The following is a 25034-nucleotide window of genomic DNA, read 5'->3' as shown; positions in this document are numbered from 1 at the left end:
AGATGTTTGGTAAAATAAAATTGAGCAGGCTTCTTTAATGTGAACCTTCTCAGAGAGGTTTTTTATGCATATTAGATAATTACTGCTTTATTCCTAAGCATAACAGTGAGAATGAGATTCACATTAATTTTCCAGGCAAAAGGGAACTAATCATTCCTATATTTGTCTCTAATATTAGTTACAGTGAATCCTTTATTTAAAAAAGATCTATGTTTGTGACCAAGCAGTTTGCATATTTAAAATTTTTATACTCCTTCTGGATATGTATATACTGTAGTCTGAACAGAATAGAATGTAACTTCAATGAATTCATTCCAATGCCTTACAGTGCCTAGAGAACTATGTGATATTGATAAGGTTTTTATTTAAAGATAACAATTTTTTAAATAACAGTAATAACTCAACTTTATTGAGAATTTAGTATGTGCTGAATGTTTTCCCTTGGCGTGTCCTAATTTTTATAACAACCCATTAGAATAGGTACTGTTGTTATTCATTTATATTTGATTCCAGATAAGAAAATTGAATTTAAGATAGTTTGTTATCTAAAGTTCATTGGTTAATTAGTGAAGAAAAATGTGATTTTGCTTTTAACATTCCTCTCCCTCACTCTGGAGCCCACATTGACTGCTTTCCAATGCTCATCCTCTCAAAATTCTTGTACGTGACCCTGGTGCTGTCACTGGTCCCTTACCCGAAGCTTAGGAACTTAGATTTTATATCATATTTTTCTCTGGATCACACTCTGTGGAAGATGTAATGTGCAATGAAATATCTGGAAGGTGGCAAGGGATGTGGAAAAGGGGGAGAAATTAGTGCCTTGAAGAAATAAAGTGCCTGAGCTCATCCATGATAAAGCATTAAAAGTTGTGAATTTCAAAGTGTAAAAGTTCGTTGTTAATATAGTAATCAAGAACATTTGAAATTATTAAAAACTTCTTGATTAGAAATAAAAAATTCAACTAGCTAGAAATAATTTCCTTGAATTTTAAGTTGTTGGTCATCTTTATTAACTGGTGTTTCAAAACCCGGTTTCTGTTTCATGAAATAGAGAATTGTGTTTTTCTGCTAATTGTAAAACATGCTATTGTTTAATTTCATTCAAGCAAAACATCTTAATATGTAGAAAGAAAGCGTGTTATGTTCGTAACCTGGGCTGCCTTTTTGTCCCTTCTCATCTTAGAGGACACGGTGGTAGCACTCTCAGTGACTGGCATCCTGAAGGTCTGGATCGTTACCTCGGAAATAAGTGACATGCAGGTGAGAAAAAGGAAACGGGGTGATTTCTCTGTTTTTATTCTCTGTAGTTCAACATTTTAGTAATGATATGCTCCTTCCATTTTTTTTAAGGGGGAAGGAAAAAGCTATTATTTTTTGATAATTTTCTTATAGGCAGAGTATGAAAGATTCCCTAGTATGCCATGGGAGTGAATTTTTTATTCACTTTTAATGGTAACATCTGCTCTATCATGGATATAAAATAGAGAAACATATTGCACAGGATAAGATGACGTGAAACATAAAAGAGGTGGGCTTCTCCTCAACTGCTTCTATTTAAATTGACTCAAAGGGAAAAAAAAATAAAGCAAATCACCACAAAAAATATACAAAGCCATTTTTATCATCTATTTCAGTTCTTTGGGCTTGAATTCGTTGTTCTTTTTTTATCAATGAGAAAGATCAAGTCTGACAATTTTGATGCTACTCTCTTCAGCTAGGGAATTTTTAGGCGTGGAATTCAGGAGAAGATAGAGGAATTGATTAGATTTTTTTAAAAGCACATATAGCTGCAAAAATTAGGATTAAGGAAGACTTTATCATCTGTCATTACTAGAGCGATGATACTCTGAGTCTCATCAGAATTGAAATCTCAGGGGATTTTGTAGCAACAGTATTTGTGCCTAGCTCCTTTTAAGGTGGATCTTTGCTGCTTTTTACTGCCTTGGCGCTTACCTGAGGGGCCAAAATGATGAACATATGAAGCGATGCCTTTATTTCATTTTGTTGCCTTTATCGTTGAGTGGTAATTTTAATTGACAATCAAGCTATTCCTAAAGTTTTACAAATCTTTCTCTTTTTAGGATACTGAGCCAATATTTGAGGAGGAATCCAAACCAATTTATTGTCAGAATTGCCAAAGCATCTCTTTTTGTGCATTTACACAAAGGTCACTTTTGGTTGTGTGTTCCAAATATTGGAGGGTAAGATAATTATATAAATAAGAAGTTGTATTTTTATCCTTCAAGACATTGGTTTATCAGATTTCCAAGATTTCCAAAGAACCCTAAAGAAGTACTTGGTGCAAGCCTATTTTAGCCATTTTAGAATTCATGTCTGCTTTTGATATCACATTTTGAGAAGTTGGGACTTGGCTATATATAGTTGTCTTTTTTTGTTTGTGTTTATGGAATGATTCAGTTAGAGACGGTATTTCATTGGTCTTTATTTCTCCTTTTTGCTACTGTTTTAGTCACTCTCTTATCAGTACAGCATAAGCAGTGGTAGGGAGTTTTCTACAGGTTGGACGTTTCTTTGTAGGGTGTTATTAAAGCTAATAGTCAATCTTTTCCCTGGCTTCTTGTAGTTGGAAAGTCTTCTCATATCACTTCAGAGCTAATGATGGAAGAGGTATATTACTTCCACATTGCCAGACTTTAATATTTCCATAATAGAAAAATAGCATGTTTTGGACACTTGCTCTGTGACTAACACTTTTTTCAAAGCTTGCCATGTATTATTTCTTTTAGTCCTTACAACTCTCTGAGCTTAGGTGGATTAGCTATTTAATTCTGAATAACAAATCATTCCCAAAGTTATTAGTTTAAAACAACAAACATGTTTTATCACCCAGGTTCTTGTTTTTGTTTTTTGTTTTTTTAAAGAGATGTGGTCTCATTCTGTAGCCCAGTCTGGAATGCAATGGCACAATCGTAGCTCGTTACAGCCTTGAACTCCTGGCCTCAAAGGATCCTCCCACATCAGCCTCCTGAGTAGCTAGGACTAAAGGCACACATTACCAAGCCTGGCTAATTTTAGAATTTATTTGTAGAGATGGGCTCTCACCCTATTGCCCAGGCTGGTCTTGAACTCCTGGACTCAGGCAATCCTCCTGCCTGAGCTCCACAAACTGCTGGGATTATAGGCATGAGCCACCATGCCTGGCTACATTTTGTTCTTTAAAAACAGTCACAAAATGCAGCCTACACTCAGGGAGGAGGATTACCCATGGGTGTGAATACCAGGGTTTGGGATCACTGGGGCCCTGTTAGAGGCTGCTTACCACAGGAGGACGTGTTACTTTCCCCATTTTGCAGATGAGGCAACTGAGACAGTGAGGGGACGAATAACTTGACAAAGATTATATAAATGGTAGCGGAGTTGCTGAGTTATAATCAGGTATCTGACTGCAGCAGCTGCTCTCATTACTACTATGCTATACTGTCTCACAATTCGAACCTGCAATGGGCTGGTTTCCTGAGCTTTGAACACGAGGGGATGGGCCATATAGTGAAAGGAATGACTAGGGAAGCAGCATCTTAACCTTGTCGTTGTCACTTACTATATTAGAATATAATTAGGAAAAGCTAGCCGCTGCTTGCTTAGAGTAGGTTTTATGGGTTTCTTCCTTTGTCTTAAAATTTAAAACACATGCAAATAGTAATTAAAAAACAGGCTGGGCATGGTGGCTCACACCTGTAATCCCAGCACTTCGGGAGGCCTGAGTTAGGCAGATCATGAGGTCAGGAGTTTGAGACCAGCCTGGCCAACATGGTGAAACCCCATCTCTACTAAAAATACAAAAAACAATTAACAGTGCATGGTGACGCACACCTGTAATCCCAGCTACTCGGGAGGCTGAGGCAGGAGAATTGCTTGAGCCTGGGAGGCGGAGGTTGCAGTGAGCCGGGATTGTGGCACTGCACTCCAGCCTGGGTGACAGAGCAAGACTCTGTCTTGGGGGGAGAAAAAAAGGGCAAGAGGACACAGTGAAAAATGTCTCTCTTCCCCTGCTGGAACTTCCTTTTCCCTTCCAGATAGAGTATCTAGTACCAGTTTCATTTGTGTCCATTATAAACATTTTATAATTACGTGAGAACAGCTTTTCTTTGACAAACAGACAAAAAAAAAAATTAAAAATAAAACCATACAAAAATTAGGGGAAAATGAAAGATTTTATTTTAATAAAATAATAGAATAATGAAGGGAAACCAGTCCTCCAGCCCTATTATCTGTTAAAGCAAATCATAAAACTATAAAAGTTAAAACAATACAGTATTAATTCATGAATGGGCAGACAAATCCAGAAGACTGAAAACAGATTCCAATAATGTAGGAATATAGTACATTATCAAGAGACAACAGACGAATGAATTATTCAACAAATGGCATCAGAGATGCCACGTCGTCAGAGAAGATAATTACAATATACATAAATGATGAAGAATTGTCTAGTATTTATAAAAAAGCAACTCCTGCAAATCGAGAAGAAAACTACAGAAAACTCAGCAGGAAATTGTACAAAAATATTTTACAAAAGATGAAAGCCAGATGGCCAGTAAATGTATGGAAAGTTGCTTAACTTCACTAACCATTATAGTAAGACAATACTGAGATAGTACTACAACCCACCAAAATGGCTTTTTAAGATACTTATTATCATGAAGAAGTTTACAATTGGGCTTACCATAAGCTGAGATTAAAATAAAATCTTTCATTTTCCCCTAATTTTTGTATGGTTTTATTTTTAATTTTTTTTTTGGTCTGTTTGTTTTGAGAGGTCTTGCTATTGCCCAGGCTGGAGTGTAATGGTGCAATCTCGGCTCACTGTAACCTCTGCCTCCCAGGTTCAAGGGATTCTCCTGCCTCAGCCTCCCAAATAGCTGGGATCACAGGCATGCACCACCACACCTGACCAATTTTTGTATTTCTAGTAGAGAGGGGTTTCACCATGTTGGCCAGGCTGGTCTTGAATTCCTGGCATCAAGTGATCAGCTTGCCTTGGCCTCCCAAAGTGCTGGGATTATAGGCATGAGCCACCGTGCCAGCCCTATATGGTTTTGTCTTACATACTTTTGAATCTTTAATCTGGAATTTATTTTGTATAGATTGTGAGATGTAGATCCAGTTTTATTTTTATTCCAGATGGACCGCCTCCCAGTTCCTGATGCCATTTGTTGAATAATTCATTCATCTGTTGTCCCTTGATAATGTACTATATTCCTATGTTATTGGAATCTGTTTTCAGTCTTCTGGATTTGTCTGCCCATTCATGAATTAATACTGTATTGTTTTAACTTTTATAGTTTTATGATTTGCTTTAACAGATAATAGGGCTGGAAGACTGGTTTCCCTTCATTATTCTGGGAGTTTTCTTGGCTATAATTGTAGTGCTGATGTTACACGCTGATAAATACTGTAAGAAATCATGGTAAATGCAGCTAGGATGTGTTCTAACTTCAAGGCTCCACACAAGCAACTTCATTGTTTTCTTTAAAGAAAAGTAAAATAAAACCTCTGAGCTATTGAGGAATGAGGAATTACTCATTCCTCCTGAGAACATTTTCTAACATTTAATGTACTTTTTTTAAATATTGACAGTGATAGAAAGAATAATTCTGCTAGAAATTGTACGAGCAGAGCTTTTAGTTCTAACGCTATCACTTACTGGTCACATGACTTTGAGCAATTGATCAAATCCTTATTTGTGTCCATTTCTTATCTGTAAACTGGAATAGTAACACCTGCGATGATTCTCAGGGCATTTGAGATAATAATTGTAAAGGTACTTTGTAAACTTTGCAGTGAGTGCCTTGCAAATGTAAAGCCCTATAAGGTTAGTAACCTTTATTGCAGGTGAAATTATAGGGCTTTGAATTTTATATGTGAAAATTATTACACAGTAAAATTGAGCCTATTAACTACAGTATTTTAGAACGTTGATGAAATAATGTAAAACAAAGTAATTCCCTTATAATAATGAGTTATTCTCATGCCAGAGTTTATTGTTAGAAATGTTGTTACTGGGCCAGGCAAGGTGGCTCATGCCTATAATCCCAGCACTTTGGGAGGCCAAGGTGGGAGGATCGCTTGAGCCCAGGAGTTTGAGACCAGCCTGGGCAACATGGTGAGACCCTGTCTCTACAAGAAATAAAAAATAAAAAAGTTAGCAAGGAATGGTGACATGCTCTTGTAGTTCCAGCTATTCGAGAGGCTGAGGTGGGAGAATCACTTGAACCCAGGAGTTTGAGGTTGCAGTGAGCTCTCATTATGCCACTGCACTTTGGCCTGGGTGGCAGAGCAAGACCTTGTCTCAAAAAAAAAAAAAAAAAGAGAAATGCTGTTCCTAGACATAGAAGTAAAACGGGACCCAAGCCTGCATGTTTGAGGTTGATTCCCTATTATCTGCAATTTTTTAATGGAATACTTTCTCTAGATAGAAAGTCTGAGGATAACTGTTCCTGTAGGGAGAGCGCCCTTGTTCCACTTGTCACAGTTCGTTCCCTGTCCACAGGGAGCTTACCCATAACTAGGGGCCTAGTTGTGTTTTCCCTATTGAAGGTGACCTTTCCCAGGGCTTAACGACAAACTGTCTTTATCTGATGCAGCAAACTGAGTTTTCTAAATGTATTTCCAGGCTATTTTTTTTTTTAAACTTGAAATGTCACTGGATCTTACTTATTATAGTATCATGGAGTAGATTGTAAATTTCTTTCTTCCTTGCAGGTGTTCGATGCTGGAGACTATTCCTTGTTGTGTTCAGGTCCTAGTGAAAATGGACAGACATGGACTGGAGGGGACTTTGTCTCAGCAGATAAAGTCATCATTTGGACAGAAAATGGGCAAAGTTATATTTACAAACTACCTGCCAGGTATGAGTAAGTAATAAATTAGGACTCATCAAAAGTAAAAGATTCAGAATTTAGGGTACAACCTGAACTTAAGAAAATGTAATAGTATAAATATTTAGCTTTGATAAAACACTTCAGAACTTCTTAAGTTCTATTTTTAATTCCAATTTAACTTCTAAGCTCAAAAATTAGTTGGATTTTTAGTTGAAGGACAATTTTTTTTTTTTTTTTTTGAGACAGAGTCTCACTCTGTCGCCCAGGCTGGAGTGCAGTGGCCGGATCTCAGCTCACTGCAAGCTCCACCTCCTGGGTTTACGCCATTCTCCTGCCTCAGCCTCCCGAGTAGCTGGGACTACAGGTGCTCACCACCTCGCCTGGCTAGTTTTTTGTATTTTTTAGTAGAGAGGGGGTTTCACCGTGTTAGCCAGGATGGTCTCGATCTCCTGAGCTCGTGATCCACCCATCTCGAAGGAAAATATTTTTATAACTTTAATTATTTAATTTAATGCCTGCACTAAATTAACTGTCATTTAAAAAGCACCTTTTTGTCCCATACCAAAAAATCTTGTCATATGGAATTATAAAATATTTAATGTCAGTATTTTAATTGAATATTGCATTTTGTCCATTTTTAGTTGCCTTCCAGCCAGTGATTCATTCCGCAGTGATGTGGGGAAAGCAGTTGAAAATTTGATTCCTCCTGTACAACATAGCCTCTTGGATCGAAAAGATAAAGAGGTAAAATTCTTGAGGTATCATTTATAATTGAAAGTTACATTGAAAAACTTTTACAACTGTATTTATTGTTGTCTTTTGACAGGTTTAAAAAATTTGATATAATTCAAAGCACTGTGTTAGATGTAAGACATTTTGAGATGATCAGTTAGTTATAAGGACATTTCAAAATCTGCTTGTTTAAAAATACATACTATGCCTATGAAGTAACGTTCGTTTTTCTAAGAGTACAAGTGATCTTATGCTAATTGCATATTGAAATTGACTTTTTGATGAAGTTCATATTGATGGTGTAAATTATTTTACATACTGTCATGCAGTTATAAACATAGTGACAGATATAATTTTAGAAGAGCACATATAGTTATGTACTAATACTGAGTAATAATAGTTCCTTAGTTGAACAAGGCATTGCAGTGCCTCCACCAAATCATGTAGCAGTTTAGATCATTAGAAATGAGAAATGAAGAATAAAACATTTTTTCTCTATAAAAAGAAAAGTTTATTGTGATTTCTGAAAATGTGCTTAATGTCCACTTAATGTTGAAGTAACAGCAGTTAATACTGGGTTTTCAATTCTATATTGAGCAGTAAGGAGGAAGCTTTGGCTTTGAAAGCAGAGGTTTTTTTTTTTTAATTGATGTTCTAGGTTTCCATGGCTTTATCATTCTGAACATTACGTCTCACATTTGTATGACAGGATGGCTAGGGGAAGGGAATTGTTCTTTCCATGAATATTTTGAATATATAGAATTTATGCATCTATGTACAATTAAGATCATCTATAGCCTGTTCTTTACTCAAACTTCTACTTACTGCTCTTCAACCTAGTCACTTCCAATTAACCTAAGGAATAATGACTTATATAAAAAAATACATAAGCAAAATAAAACAAAAAAAATATATAATTTTCTTTAAATATCAACTCCCTAATACATTTTAAATTAAATACATATATTTTGTGGTGTGTTGAAATGTAGAATATCGGTTATTACACCTGCTGTAGCAATTTTTCCTTTTTAAATATATAGTTTATCAATTAAAAATTTCAGTCAGGGCAACATAGTAAGACTCTATCTCTAAAAAAAAAAAAAGGAAAAGAAAAAAAGTAGCATGGTGTGGTGGTACATGCCTGTAGTCCCAGTTGCTTGGGAGGCTGAAGTGGGAGGATCCCTGGGCCTGGGAGGTGGAGGCTGCAGTGAGCTGTGATCATGCCGCAGTACTCTGGCCTGAGAAACATGGTGAGACCCTGTCTCAAAAGCAAAAAAAAATTCAGTAAGTCAAACAATTGGTTATGCTTAATATGTTTAGTTTCCATTGGCTAATGCTTTTAGCTGTTAATTACTGTATTTGATAACCAGTATTTGAATACAGTAATTAGACTGTTAACTATAATTGTCAAAATTGAAGTCAAATTTATTATTGATTTTCAGGCTAAGATTCTGTTCTTTAATTTTCCAGTATTTGTGAAGTAATCCTCTGAATTTTAGTAGAAGTCCACCATGATATTTAGTATTTTCAGATAGTACTTCATTGAAGGCACAAAATCTTAAGCTGAAAATAAAAGTACACATAAGACCCTAATGAATGGATTTTGTTCCTGGTAGTTGGTAGCTAACATAGACTAGTTTCAAATTGATTATGAAAATATGAGCAAGTAAAAAATGATACTCTGTTAGTTGAAAAATATACTAATTTTAACAATGGCGTCCTCTAATTGCGCAAGCTTGATAGTTCAGTTTTGTTAGTTTTTGTTCAGTTTTTTTTTTTTTTTTAGATGGAGTTGCCCTTTTTCTCTCAGGCTGGAGTGCAGTGATGCGATCTCGGCTCACTGCAACCTCTGCTTCCTGGGTTCAAGTGGTTCTCCTGCCTCAGCCTCCAGAGTAGCTGGGATTACAGGCTCACACCACCACTGCCAGCTAATTTTTGTATTTTTAATAGAGACAGGGTTTCACCATGTTGGCCAGGCTGGTCTTGAACTTTTGGCTTCAAGTGATCTGCCCACCGCGGCCTCCCAAAGTGCTGGGAATACAGGTGTGAGCCACTGTGGCCAGCCTACATTTTGTGTTTTTTAGGCAAGGTCTTGCTCTGTCATCGGGGCTGGAGTGCAGTAGCGAAATGATAGTACACTGTAGCTTCAAACTCCTGGGCTCAAGTGATGCTCCCATTACAGCCTCCTGAATACCTGGAGCTATGAGCCTGTGCCACCACACTGGGCAAATTTTTTTTTTTTTTTTCTGTAGAGACAGGATTTTGCTTTGTTGCCCAGAGCCGGTCTCTGACTCCTGGCCTCAAGCGATCTTCCCTCTCATTGTTGGGATTACAAGCATGAGCCACTGTGCCCTGATTTTGTTGCTATTCTTAATGATTAATCAGGAGTGGGCAAAAAAAGCTAGGATTAGTGAGTTCTCTCATCTTGACCTCTTAAGTGAAGACTTTTCTTTTTGGTAAAGAAAACATAGCTCTGTGTTAATTAGTAATAGGCACTTACATTGCATTATTGTGGCTAAACATGAGTTGTTATAAAGTGGAGAAATGTAGCATAAATACTAATTTTAGACAAAGGCTATAAATACTGTTTTTGTTTCATTCAATGTGTATGTTATACTAGATTAGAATATTAGTTGACATGTATGTTAATGCTATAGAAATACTTTAAAATATTGTTGAATAATCATGCTATATACACTTTTTCAACTTGGCTACTGGGACAAATTACCTAACGCCTTTGTTTGAAAAGCATTAATGTGTGAAATATTTTGATTAAAAATACAGCTAAAAATATTCAAATACTTTTTTTGGCAGTTGCTAATTTGTCCTCCTGTTACTCGGTTCTTCTATGGATGCAGAGAATATTTCCATAAACTATTAATTCAAGGTGATTCTTCTGGAAGGTTGAATATTTGGAACATATCAGACACAGCTGATAAACAGGAAAGTGAAGAAGGTAATAGTAAATCCTGTATGACAATTTCTTAATTAATTTAATATGTTACATACTACTGAATAACACATTCATAATGTGCATATGTCATTTTCTTTGATTACTGGATCAATCAACATTATTTTAATGTTTTAAATTTTTTCAACATGCACAAATGTTTTTCTTTTATACAAAACCAAACCTCTACAGGGCTGGCCATGACAACTTCTGTTAGTTTGCAAGAGGCATTTGATAAACTGAATCCTTGTCCTGCTGGAATTATAGATCAGCTGAGTGTGATTCCCAATAGCAATGAACCTCTTAAAGTAACTGCAAGTGTGTACATACCAGCACATGGAAGACTTGTTTGTGGCCGTGAAGATGGAAGCATAGTTATTGTACCTGCCACACAGACGGCCATAGTGCAGCTGTTGCAAGGGGAACACATGCTCAGAAGAGGTATACCAAAGCACTCTCTATGTCTAAAGTGTTTTGACAGCTCTTACCCTGATAGTGAAAATGTCTCTATTCTTTGTTTTTAAATAAATACAATGAATCAGTGTAGTTAGTTGCTGGGGTGCTATGTAGTTGGTAGAGTTTAATGCATAGATACAATATTCATTGACTGTTATTGGAATTAATACTATGTAATGACTATAAATAAAGTATCCAGTTTTATCTCTTTGATATATGTTAATAGTTTCATCTCTTAGTTATCTCTATGGATTACTAAATAATTACTATATTATCATTAATTCTGAAAATCCTCTATAACAGTACCATCCAGTAGAACTCTTTTTTTTTGTTTTTCCAAGGAAGAGTCTCACTGTGTTGCCCAGACCAGAGTGCAGTGGCATGATATCGGCTTACTGCAGCCTCCTAAGTTCAAGCAGTTCTCCTGCACAGCCTCCCAAGTAGCTGGGATTACAGGCATGTGCCGCCACACCCAGCTAATTTTTGTATTTTTTGTAGGGACAGAGTTTCACTATGTTGGCCCGGCTGGTCTCGAACTCCTGACCTCAAGTGATCTGCCTTTGCCTCCTAACAGCCAGTGGAAATCTAATGTCAACCATATATATAACCATACCTGTAATTTCCTAATACCTATGTTAAAAAATAAAATGAAACAGGTGAAATTGACTATATTTTATATAACCCAATGTAGTAAAAACTATTTTCATGTTAACTTCTAATCAATATGAAGGTTGTTGATGAAATATTTTACATTTTTTATATCAACACTTCAAAATCTCATGACTAGTTTAAATTCACAGCACATAGAAATCTGGATTACCCCAATTTCAAGTGCTCAGTAGTCTCACATGGCTAGTGGATACCGAATTAGGGTTTTAGAAGATAAAATTGGAAGCCTTTGCTGTGATATAATTTATAGCTATTCTAAACATTCATGTTTACTTTTACTTACTGAAACTTGGTAGGCCTTTAATTTTCCCGTTTTAAATCCAAACCCTCATTCACAGGTTGGCCACCTCACAGAACACTCCGTGGTCATCGGAACAAAGTCACATGTTTGCTATATCCTCATCAGGTCTCAGCTCGGTATGATCAAAGATACCTGATATCTGGAGGTGTGGATTTTTCGGTCATAATTTGGGACATATTTTCTGGAGAAATGAAACACATCTTCTGTGTTCATGGTGGTGAGATTACTCAACTTCTAGTTCCACCTGAAAACTGTAGTGTAAGTTGATTTATATAAAAGAATGTTTCACTATGGTAGAGCCAAGTTACATTACTATCAGGAGTGTAAATGGAATCTAGACTAACTTAAAGGAAGTGTGACAAGAGAATTAAGAAAACCATTTCAATTTTAAAACTAAAATAATAGTAACATTTAGGCAAAGTTACAGTCATTAACTATTGGGGCACATAGAAACAGAAGATGGACATAGTGTTTTTTCCTGTTACTAGCTTCAAAATGGTCTGGCTTCTTTCTGAAACATAGCAGCAGTTGAAAAAATGTGTGTTAAATGAAGTTTCAATTTTATGTTTTAAAAGAATTTAAGTATGTCTGAAGACATTGTACAATCTCATTATTTTTGGGTCCATCTGAGCAAAGACAATGAATGTATATGTTGGTCAAGGCAAAATACTTATCGATAGAGTTTATTTAAATAAAAAATTGTTGTAACAAGGGAGACAAAGCCTGACAGTTATTGATTATGATTTTGGAAAATTTCATCATAACTTTGTGGAACCAGATTGCTTTCTTAGTGATGCATTTTAAGTTAGGCCATGATGTCATATAAATAGACATATGAGATTTTAGGAAGGCTTAGGACTGATAACAGTACTTCTTTTTACTGTTTATTAATCGTGGGACTTATTCATGTGATTAGTCATCTTTGTGTGCATCATCACTATCTCCCAACACTCACACATTTGTGTGCACATATAGACACATCGTCTTGTAGACATGTCGTGCTTATCATAATTCATTCACTGTCATCAGCTCTGCTATTACTGAAATTGAAAACAGTCTTAACTGGTGTGTCTGCTGCAGTATCTACAAGATGTCTCATTTCCAAACATGCAAAATTTTTCTTGGCCTTTCTGCTTGCTTATTAATCTTCCTGATAATTTATTTTATCAACCATGTTCTGCCAGTGCTAGATTTTGTTTGATCTGATATTGGTGGCTTTGTGAGAAATCCTAGTACCAATGTTTCTCATTATTTTTCCTGGCAGCTTTGCAAATTTACCTCCTTAATTGTTCTCTTCTTTTTTATTCCTTTCTTCCAATTAGGTTGTTAATTTCTTATTTACTGTGAAAAATTGCCATGTATTTATTTAACCAATTTTATATCCTATTTTGGTGAAATAGATATTATTGTAATTACATTAATAAATTAAGGTATTGTTAAAACCCCTCTCCTAAACTTCATTTTTTAGTAGTTATGTCCTATGGTGAAACATGACAGTTTTCTTCTCTGAATGCACATTTGGTGAAATATCTAATTTTTCAATGCAAAAATGGATTATTTAGATAATTCTATACCAGTTTAGAACAACCATTTCTGTTTTGATTGATTTTGTGTGTGTGTGAGAGAATAAAATATTTAAAATAATGGAATATTAGATAGAATAAGATATAGTTTTTCTTTAAATTACAAATGTGACTAAAAGTTTGGAATGGTTTACACAGGGTCATGTTCTCTGTTTGAATGTTAATTATACATTTTTTAACTTATATATTCCCTTGTGTTTTTTAAATAAATTTCTTTTAAAAAATTTCAAGTGGATATTTAATATAATGTAATGCTTTTGACTATTTGTATTTAAAAATAAAATGTAGTAAATAAAATACTAATAGACATCTATGCAACTAAATGGAGACAGGGCTCCCTACTAGACTTGGGCAAGCCAAAAGCGGTAGTTGGCCTGGAGAATATGAGGAAAAGTGATCTGGACAGGGAAATCTAGTTCTTGAAAAATAATGTATTTGCAATTTGTAATTTAGTTATTACATGCTTAACAATAGAAATTTTCTTGGGCGGGAGGATGGCGAGGATTGGGAAAAATAACTAATGGGTACTGGGCTTAGTACTCGCGTGATGCAGTAATCTGTGCAACAGACCCCCATGACACAAATTTACCTATGTAACAAACCTGTGCATGCACCCCTGAATTTAAAATGAAAGTTAAATTTTAAAAAATTGAAATTTTAAAAAGAAAAAAGAAATTTTAAAATTCTTATTCAAAAATACTGACAAAGATACTTGCTTTTAGCTATGTGGTAATTTAACAAATAAATAATGACTAGCTAGTTAATAACCTGTTCAGTTAGCTGGTTAGGTGGTTTTATGCACATCGGCAAGTATGTTTAAAGATCAAAGGACCTAACTGCTTAGTAAAAAGCAAAGAGTTTGATGTTTGCTAAATGTTTAGAAAATGTGTGGCTGAGATTAGAGTTTGCTACATCATATACTGATTCTAATGCTTGAATAGTCCCTCTCATAAATTGACCCAGTGTCCTGTTCTTTTTAGCAGAATGTATTTTCATTTTTGTTTAAAAGTTTTGATTGGGCAATAGTAGTTGAAATAGTTGATCAGCTATTTATAGTTGAAAGATTATAAATATTTACCAAAAGTAATGATTAGAGATAAATGCTGAAAAGTTTGTCATCTGTTTTGTTTATTAGAATAGTTTTGGGTTTTATCTTAGGTAAATTCAGATAGAAGCTGAGTTTTGACTTCTTGTAATTATTTATTCAGGAAAGATATTCTAAAACCGAGAAATGTCAGTTGTGTGTAAAAATTGCTTTAACTGTGAATAAGAATGTACAAGGCTGATGATTTCTCCTTTCTTACTTTATAGTCACATTTCATGTTTCCTAAAATGTACAAAGTTGTTAAGAAAAAGTACTCAACAAAATAATTCATTATTTGTCTCCTAACTTAGGTAGCTAGTAAACAAAAAATGAAAAACTATCTGCTAGGTAGAACAGATGCTGCAGCTGGAAGTTGGAGATGAGCTCTGAAGACAGACTCCAGACTTCCTTTCCCAACTCCACAAACATGTCATTAGACAAATAACATGTACTTACTTTTCTGCTGTCTAGGTGTTTGTCATCCTTTCTTTCCCTACTCCTTCATTTTTGAGATTTTTAAAATATCTTTTTATCTAAAAGTCTTTCCAAATTCCTACTATAGATTACCATTAATTTAGTGCCAGACTTAAGTGGTTTTGTATGCTTTATTTTTAATGAACTATTTTTCTATTCTTTTGTTAGTGGGACTTTTAATTACTCAAAAAAATTGGCATATTCGATGATGACAAATATTGCCTAAATATGGTATTATGTAGAGTACCTAAATTGAATAGATTTTTCCTTTTATTTTGTGTTAAAGGATTTTTGTTTTTCATTTTTTAAAGATATTGTTTATTTTTCATTTTCTTTCTTTTTTTTTTTTTCTTTTTTGAGATGGAGCCTTGCTCTGTTACCAGGCTGGAGTGCAGTGGCACGATCTCGGCTCACCGCAACCTCCATCTCCCGGGTTCAAGCGATTCTCCTGCCTCAGGCTCCCGTGTAGCTGGGGCTACAGGCATGTGCCACAATGCCCAGCTAATTTTTGTATTTTTCGTAGAGATGGGGTTTCACCATGTTGGCCAGGATGGTCTCGATCTCTCAACCTCGTGATCTGCCCACCTCAGCCTCTCAAAGTGCTGGGATTGCAGGCATGAACCACTGCGCCTGGCCAATATTGTTTCTTAAAAGAGCAAAAGTTCATTTAGGAAAAGATCTTTGAAATTCAGTATTGATTCATTGAATAGTCTGGTTAACTGATATTTAGGTTTTATCTGAATGGATTATTTTAAAGAATTAAAATGTAAGAAAATTAAAAAATCTGAAGGTACCCTTTAAGATATAAAACATTGAAATAATTCAGGATTGTGTTGTTCTGAAGGGTTATTGAGAACAGTTGAGGAAGTAATGTGTTTAAATGTTCCAAGAAATATAAACTTACATTTTAGAAGGAGGATAAGGCAAGTATTTAAGCCTGGTACAGGCGGACTATAAATCATAAATGTTTTGGTGAATGATGGCAGAGGCATATTATAGGTACCCAGAGAAACAAGGAGCTTTGGTAAACTACTTGAAAAGACCTGAGAGGTTTGACTAACTACATAATTGACTTTTTGAGAGGTGTTGGAATCTGTGGTTTTGAGGTTTCTAATAATAGGTTATTTGCCATTTCTATTTTTTTAAAGTATATAATGTAAAGGTTCAGTTTCTTGATAAAACAAACTACTATATCATTTGTTTGAAATAAAGCTGTTCGCAGTATAAAAATTATAAGACAGATATAAAGTCCTATACCATTTTTGTTTATCTTTCCAAGTTATGTTTATTGCTTTTAAATGAGTGGTTTTCTCATAATTTATTGCTATTCAGATGTGACAGTTCTTACTAATTTTAATAGGATTCAAATTTAAAGTGGAGCCTTTATGTTATTATTAAATTATATTGCCACTTCAAATATTAGATATAGGAGATGTATTGGAAACATTTTTTTGAAAACAGCTAAAATTTAAACTGGGCTATTAAATTTTCATCTGTACTTGGACTGTTTACTATCGTACCTTAAAAATATTTCATAAATAGATAGTTATGCATGTAGTGTAAAATGCAAAAGGTATAAAAATTACTAAGGAAGTGCAAGTCTCCCTTTCTCTCCTGTTCTCCAGCTTTTTGGTTCCCTTAACCTTGAGTGCAACATCTTATTAATCCTTCAGATATTTTCTGTATTACAATGTTTTAATGCTTCAGAACTATAGAATATTAGCTTAATTTTATTCTGACAACTACAAAATTTACGCAACACAGCGTGGTTAGAGATATAATGATTTTCAGATCTGAGTAGCTGTGAGAGGTAGACTTGGGTGAATTAGCAAAATCTGAAGTCTAGGATAGGGGAGGCCAAGAGTGTACCAGTTGCCTGGGGAATCTGAAGAGAGCTGGTGAAAGGGAAGGCAGATATTTGTAATGCCTTTGGAGTGATGCAGCAGAAAACTTCCTCCAAGGCTCCATCATTAGAATTATGTAGTTAACAGATGAGATGATCTGACATCTTCCCTTCCACCTCCCTCCCAGTTTATTTTACCTTTCCCTGTTACTTATCGTTCTCCTTCTATTATAGATTTTAGCATTAAGGAGTCTACTGTCCAAGACCCAGGAATTTTTCTTTTATTTCCACATAGGTTACTCTTAGAGAAAGAAACTAGACTTTGGAAAAAATACTAAGGGAAGAAAATTATTTTAAAATATCAAGAGTACTTTATAAAACATTATACTTAATAAACTAGATAGATATGATTGACAGCAGTGAAAATTCAGAAATTAAAAAATAACACTAATGACTCAGTAGAATATTTCCAACTTTTTGAATTGTGGTGATATTTTACACGACACTATCCATATTTTCTTAGTTGATTTTCAATTGTGGCAGGTAGCTGGATTTAGAAGTACAGTTTGTGGTATGGAACTTTGTGTGTGTAATACAGTGTGATACCATTTATTTACATTTTAAAAACACAAATCTATACTGCATGTTTTTGGATACATGTATAGGTAGTAAAAATATTAAAACCAAAGGGAAAGCTAGTGCCCAATTCAGTGCCTGGTGCCAAGCTAGTGCCTGGTTTACTTTTGAGAGTGAGAGAAAGGAGTAGGGAAACTTCTTAAAATGTCATGTTTTATTTACTTTTAGTATTATAACTATTTATAATATTTGCTATTTTCCTCGTTTGCATTGATGACTAAATTCTCAGAGCTGTCTTTCTGTTGTTAGAATTATTTAGAACAGAAGTTTTGGAAAATGCCTAAAAATAAACTGTGTAGTACCAGTAGTATGTTTCTACATGTAAGCCTGTAGGCTAAGTTCTGTAATATATTAGTTAAAAAATGAATTCTTTTTGTTTAATTTACCTTATTAAACTTTTGGTCACATAATCTCCAAAAATACCCAGAAGGGGGCAGCATGGATTTGTGAGAACAGGAATGGGAGGCATCTAACCTGAACCTTAGTGTTTGCGCCTTCAATTGACAGTATTAAAACGAGTTTCAGATTCCTGGCTCCTAGAAACAGGTATGATAATATGACTAGAACACATGAGTGTATGTGTACCAGTGTGGCTAACGTTCACAGTCAGTAAGAGCAATTAATAAATTAGATATTCTTTTTAATATATCATACTGTGATCCTGACAAAGTACTGAAAGCTTTTGCCTGAATTTGCTCTTATCTTACGTTTTTGATTCTAGATTTTTGTTACTAATTTAACTTGAATATTGCATTTAAAAAGCAATGTGTATACCCATAGTTTAATATCTGAAGTCAAGCAGAGCAAACTTTGTTAATACAAACTAAGCAAAAGCAGGAAGCAGAACTAACATTATTTTCTTAAAATGTAATGTACATAACGTTCTGTGTCATTCCTTTTTCCTTTAACACTTAATTCTCTTAGATTTTGAGAACATTGTCATATATTTTTATGTATTTGGCACCATCTTTTTGATATTAATTTTATTTTTAAAAATTAAATAATAGTTATGGAAAATAGTGATATTTTCTAAAGATGGTCATGTTTGTTACTAAGAATATTCCCACAGCATCATTTTAAATGATATTCTGTAATTCATTTTTATTGGACATTTTAGAATGTTGCTTAAAAGTTTTTTTTTTTTTTTTGCCTGTTATCAACAGTGAGAGTGATAATTAGTACAGCTAAATATTTTTGTAGCTCTAGAATGATTTCTTAGGATAAGTTCTTATACTTGGAGTTGCTATGAAAAAGGGCATATTAATTTTTAAAGGCTTTTGAGTAGGTATTGTCAAATTGCTCTTCAAATGATGAGGAATAGGTTTGTACAGTCACCATTGTACTACCGTAATCCTTCATCATCCTGTTCATAATCTTTCAAGCCTTGCTAATTTTCTAGTCTTGAAAGCAGCTGTATGTAGAGTATATGTAAGTATAGCTCTCACTCTCATTTTAAAAGCACAAATGTATTAATGTACCAATACTATATTAGTTGTGCATTCTGATAGGTTTTAGATTCTTGAGACGGAGTCTTGCTCTGTCGCCCAGGCTGGAGTGCAGTGGCACGATCTCGGCTCACTGCAAGCTCCACCTTCCTGGTTCACGCCATTCTCCTGCCTCAGCCTCCCGAGAAGCTGGGACTGCAGGCGCCCGCCACCATGCCTGGCCAATTTTTTGTATTTTTAGTAGAGATGGGGTTTCACCGTGTTAGCCAGGATGGTCTCGATCTCCTGACCTCATGATCCGCCCGCCTCGGCCTCCCAAAGTGCTGGGATTACAGGCGTGAGCCACCTCGCCCGGCTGGTTTTATATTCTTGATAATTTTATGTTTTCCAAATTTTTACTACTATTCTATACTATTGTGTTTAAGATAAAAAATTGAGGCTGAGCATGGCAGCTTACACCTGTAATTTCAACACTGTGAGAGGCCAGGCTGGGAGGATCACTTGATGCCAGGAATTCAAGACCAGCCTGGGCAACATGGTGAAACCCTGTCTCTACCAAAAAACAAAACAAAAAAAAAACAAAAAAAACCTGGGTTTGGTGACATGGGCATATAGTTCTAGCTACTTGGGAGGCTGAGGTGAGAGGATCGCTTGAGCCCTGGAGTTCAAGGCTGCAGCGAGCCATGATTGCGCCACTACACTCCAGCCTAGGTGACAGAGTGAGACCCTGTCATGCTATGACTGTTATGTATACATTCAGATATTAGGTTGGCACAAGTAATTTTTGTTATTTTAATGGGAAAACTCCAATTTAATATCATACACCTGTCTCTCATGTAGGAGGCCAGAAAACTCGGTGCTAAGGGACTGGCAGTGAGAGTCCCCTTTAAGAGTAACGAGAAAGACTGCAACCTTAGCTGACTGTGCTGATATCATGCCAAACATTTTAAAAAATTAGAAATTCTTATGTTTTGGAAAGGTTCCTTAAAATCTTAAATCATATTGCTGATTAGGCATGAAATTTACTTTTAATAATGGTCAGAAGTGATTTGATGCTAAACCTGGTAAATGAAGTAGCTGATTAAATTGACTTTTTATTTTGGACTGGAGAGAGAGTATTACACCACAACTAATTTTTCTTGAGTAGCACAATCATGGGACAATTTCAAAATGACTACATTTAATTTTTTTTAAATTTAATTTTTGTTTTTTAGAGATGAGGTCTTGCTATGTTGCCCAGGCTGGTATTGAACTCCTGGCCTCAAGTGATCCTCCTATCTCGGCCTTTTAAAGTGCTAGGATTATAGGTGTGAGCCACCGTGCACTGCCCTCTAAATTTACTTTTAAATGGCAAAAATTGCTAGGAAGAAACAAATTACCTTTCAAGTGTAGTGTTCAGTTCGGTGCAACATATTTTTGATTAGACATTCATTGAGCAAATATCTGAGTATCTGCCATATTTCAGGCACTTTCTAGAACCAGAGATATGGATAAGATATCTTTTTTTTGTAGTATTTAGTCTAATGAGGGAGCCAGAGCAGCAAACAACAATTATAATGGAGTATAATAAATCTTATGAAAAGGGGTTTTTCAAAGCCCTCAGGGAGTACATAGAAAGGGCACTTAGGAAGTCTACTTTAGGTGATTTTGGAACTTTAAGGAAGGTCAATATATATGATATGTGAATATGTTAGTTTTGTGGATATTTATGAAATCATAAATGATACATTAACAACCTCTGTTTGCAGATGCTGTTAGAATGCTAAGAGCGTGTTATGTGGAGGAGTCTGGAACAATTGATAAATTTTCCTGACTAGTATCTGATGGATGTTGGATAGTACTTGAATTTAGGCAGATCCTGGCCAGAATTGGACATATGTACATTACATTGAAAATAATGACTGGCCAGGTATGGTGGCTCACACCTGTAATCCCAGCACTTTGGGAAGCTGAGGCTGGCGGATCACGAGGTCAAGAGATCGAGACCATCCTGGCCAACATAGTGAAACCCCGTCTCTACCAAATCCAAAAAAATTAGCTGGATGTGGTGGCACATGCCTGTAGTCCCAGCTACTGGGGAGGCTGAGGCAGGAGAATCCCTTGAACCCAGGAAGTGGAGGTTGCAGTGAGCCAAGATCATACCACTGCACTCCAGCCTGGTGATAGAGTGAGACTCCATCTCAAAAACAGCAACAAAAAGAAAATAATGACCAAGAGATTAGAGTGATGGTTTTGTACATGCTGCAGTCTAGCTGCAGTAGGACACTTTATTTCATCCTACTTAGGTAAGGAAAAAAAAAGTCAAGATAATAAAATATGGGACTGTACTGAGAGGGGAAATGTTCACGTTATTTGTCTAAAAAAAGATTTGACAAGCTGGTAACATGAAATGAAAATGGATGACAACATCTTAGAAAAAAAGAACAAACAACAAAGTTGACTTTTGTATGGTGGTTCTCTTTTTGAAGTCATTATCAATGGTTTTTCTTAGTCATTGGCGAAGACTTTCTAAAAGAGTTGGAGAGCACACTCTGCTGTAGGCATATGGAGCTTGAAATAATGGGACCATTGATTGGTCAGGCCAGTGAGAACAGCCTTTAGAACCAAACAGATCTGGATTTGTGTCGTCCATCTTGGAGTGGCATTAGCAGGTTACTTAACATCTTTAGGCCCTAGCCACAATTTCTGTGAAGTGTTGGTTTAAGGTTTAGAAGTAACTCTTGGTCTGTAATGAGAGCTCATTGAATCATCATTATTGTTGCCATTATTTCTATTTTCAGTTATCTACATTTTCATTTGGATGATAAATGCCTAAATCTGGGCAGTTTGTTCATTTTCAGTACTCAGATGACTTTTAAAAAAATTTTTATTTTTTTTTTTATTTTTTTTTTTGAGACAGAGTCTTGCTTTGTCACCTAGGCTGGAGTGCAGTGTCACGATCTCGGCTCACTGCAACCTCTACCTTCCGGGTTCAAGTCGTTCTTCTGCCTCAGCCTCCGAGCTGGAATGCCACCACACCCAGCTAATTTTTATATTTTTAATAGAGATGAGGTTTCACCATGTTAGCCAGGATGGCCTCAATCTCTTGACCTTGACCCACCTCGGCCTCCCAAAGTGCTGGGATTACAGGTATGAGCCACTGCGCCTGGCCAAATTTTTATTTTTATTTTTTGAGACGGAGTCTCGCTCTGTCACCCGGGCTGGAGTGGTGTGACCTCAGCTCACTGCAACCTCCGTCTCCTGGGTTCAAGTGATTCTCCTGCGTCAGCTTCCCCAGTAGCTGGGATTACAGGCGCGTACCACCACGCCCAGCTAATTTTTTTGTGTTTTTAGTAGAGACGAAGTTTTACCATGTTGGCCAGGATGATCTCAAACTCCTGACCTCAAATGATCCGCTCGCCTTGGCCTCCCAAAGTGTTGGGATTACAGGCATGAGCTATTGCGCCCAGCTTCAGATGACTTTATTGTAAATATACTTTGTTCCCCTGTTACGTACTTTTCATTTGCTTGTTTTCCAACTGTGGCCAGGTGGCTTTAAAACCTGCACAAATTAGGGATGAATTCTCTTTCTCTGACAGTCTAACTTCACGGTTTTTTTTTTGCATGAGATAGAAGTTTCAAGATAATTGAGAGATAATGTCACCAACAGGATAAAAGGTTTTTACTCTCCCCTAATTCCTTGGAAATTATAGTCCTAAGTACCATTCTTTCCTGCTCACTGCCTGAAAATTGGGGTTTTCAACTGAGAAGACCAAACTGGGTCATGTTTTTCCGGACATTTGTGAGTAGATTACAGTGGGGTATTACACATGCAAAGCCTTTGTCAACATGACCCCAGGTGATCAAGGAGGAGGTTTGACCCCATTTATTGCTCTTCTTAGGACATAAATTATGGGCTAAGCACAACATTCTTGCCAGCTCATAGTGTTTTGTGGACACTGAAGGTTAGGTCTCTCTCTGTTTTTTTGATACAGGCTTAAACAGCAAGTCAGCATCCTTTCAAAACAAAGAGTTACTTTTAGCATATTGTGTGCTGTTAATTTACTGCCAGGAAAGAGATATACAGGTTTGTTCAGCATTTCCAGTTAGAAAAATGAGGACAGTGTCTGTCAACCTGTTGGTTTCCATGAGAAAGGAAACAAAAAGTTTTCTGTGTTGTATCAGGGGTGTGAGAATTCAGTGTTTATTCCTTTTTTTTTTTTTTTTTTTTTTTGAGATAGGGTCTTGCTCTGTTGCCCAGGCTGGAATACACTGGCGCTCTCTCTTCTTATCGCAACCGCCGCCTCCCAGGTTCAAGCGATTCTTGTGCCTCAGCTTCCTGAGTAGCTGGGATTACAGGGACTCGCCACCACACTCAGTTAATTTTTGTATTTTTAGTAGAGATGGGGTTTCACCATGTTGGCCAGGCTGGTCTCAAACTCCTGACCTCTAGGATCTGCCCACCTCGGCCTCCTAAAGTGCTGGGATTACAGGTGTGAGCCATCACGCCCGGCCCAGTGTTTATTTCCTGTAATGATATAGGTATGATTTACATAAACAGGTAAGACCAAGCAGGCAGATTAAAAATCACTTGATTAGATGTGTGGTTGCCATTTAAGTTCTAAGTTGAGGGTGAGAAAGTGGAAGGGCAGGACCAACAGAGAGCTTTTGGGAGTTGTAATACCGGGCAGTCTTTTTCCAGAAGGTCTTATTCCCTGAATGTGTGCAGCCCAAGGTTTGTGGGTCAGCTGAATGGTGTGTGGAGAGTGGAAAGGAACAACACTTTGAGTTCCTTAAAAATCTTTAGAATATAAGGCCAGGCATGGAGGCTCACACCATGATCCCAGCACTTTGGGATTCTGAGACGGGTGGATCACCTGAGGTCAGGAGTTTGAGACCAGACTGGCCAGCATGGTGAAACCCTGTCTCTACTAAAAATACAAAACAATTATCTGGGCGTGGTGGCATGCGCCTATAATCCCAGCTACTCGAGAGGCTGAGGTAGGAGAATCGCTTGAACCCAGGAGGCGGAGGTTGCAGTGAGCCGAGATTGCGCCACTGCACTCCAGCCTGGGCGACAGAAGGAGACTCTGTCTCAAAAAAAAAAAAAAAGACTTTAGAATATTTTTAGAGCCTGCAGATTTAACCATCTCAGTCTCTAAAACCCATAAATATGTAAGTGAAGTTAAAGAAAGCATTTTAATATTTTAAAGGCATGAAGTGAAAAATAATAAAGTAAGTTCAGTAGAAAAACATAAGAAATGTTCAGAGAACTGTGGAAGCTGGCCATTGAGAAGCTGTATTTTATTTATTTACAAATTGTTATAAACCTTTATTAATGTAATTTATGGTAGCATATGAGTGATACTGATGATTATGCAGATGAAACTATTCAGATTAAATTAAGGCAGAGGTATTCATATGAGAAGAAAGTATTGAAAAAGGGAAACTCATGTTCTTGAAGAATTATGAATGTTTTCATATTTTCTGGTAGATACCTAAACGTCAGCAACAGTTAACCCCTTCAGAAAACAAATACAATTACATTCTAAAAGATAGAATCTATGGTATATAATTACATAATAATAATGATGATGGAGATAACATTATCTTTTGTATTCATGACATGTTAGTCACTGTGTGAATTTATATTTCATGTTATTCACACAACAGTTCTGTTAGGTATGTATGTTACACATCATATAGAGAAAAGAGACTCGGAGTGGTTAAATGACTCGTTAGCAAGTGGCAGCACTTGAATTTGATCCTTAGTAGTCTGATTTGACAGCCTGAACTGATAAATGCTGCCCTCTAGCAGATTTTGTAGTCTATTTCAAAGTAATTAGTTTTCTCCAGTTTTTGTCATTTTTCATTGTTGATTTGCATGACTTATCTTTTAATTTTTCATCTTTGATTATTCAAGTTTGGAATTTTTCAGTTTTAGTCCCCTTTTATTTTTTTACTTCTAACATATTACTTGCTCTTTAAAAATGTGGTATAGTTTTCATTGCACCTTGATTAATGTATATCCACTGTTAAC

At 36.0% G+C, this 25034-nt stretch overlaps 1 protein-coding gene across 2 annotated transcripts in view; it reads left to right on the top strand.

Moving 5' to 3' along the window:
- Nucleotides 1-25034, top strand: part of WDR7 (WD repeat domain 7) — a 389155-nt gene that overhangs the window by 34831 nt on the left and 329290 nt on the right. For both annotated transcript variants that reach the window (XM_008013992.3, XM_008013990.3), the window contains exons 6-12: nt 1184-1260; nt 2082-2201; nt 6724-6869; nt 7484-7586; nt 10389-10530; nt 10717-10965; nt 11988-12208. In XM_008013992.3, the coding sequence (XP_008012183.1) occupies nt 1184-1260; nt 2082-2201; nt 6724-6869; nt 7484-7586; nt 10389-10530; nt 10717-10965; nt 11988-12208 (1058 nt within the window). The remainder of the gene's footprint in view (nt 1-1183; nt 1261-2081; nt 2202-6723; nt 6870-7483; nt 7587-10388; nt 10531-10716; nt 10966-11987; nt 12209-25034) is intronic.

This window comes from Chlorocebus sabaeus, chromosome 18 (assembly GCF_047675955.1).
Source record: "Chlorocebus sabaeus isolate Y175 chromosome 18, mChlSab1.0.hap1, whole genome shotgun sequence".
In the NCBI taxonomy this organism is placed as follows: Eukaryota; Metazoa; Chordata; class Mammalia; order Primates; family Cercopithecidae; genus Chlorocebus; species Chlorocebus sabaeus.
This window is presented reverse-complemented; position numbering and strand designations above follow the sequence as displayed.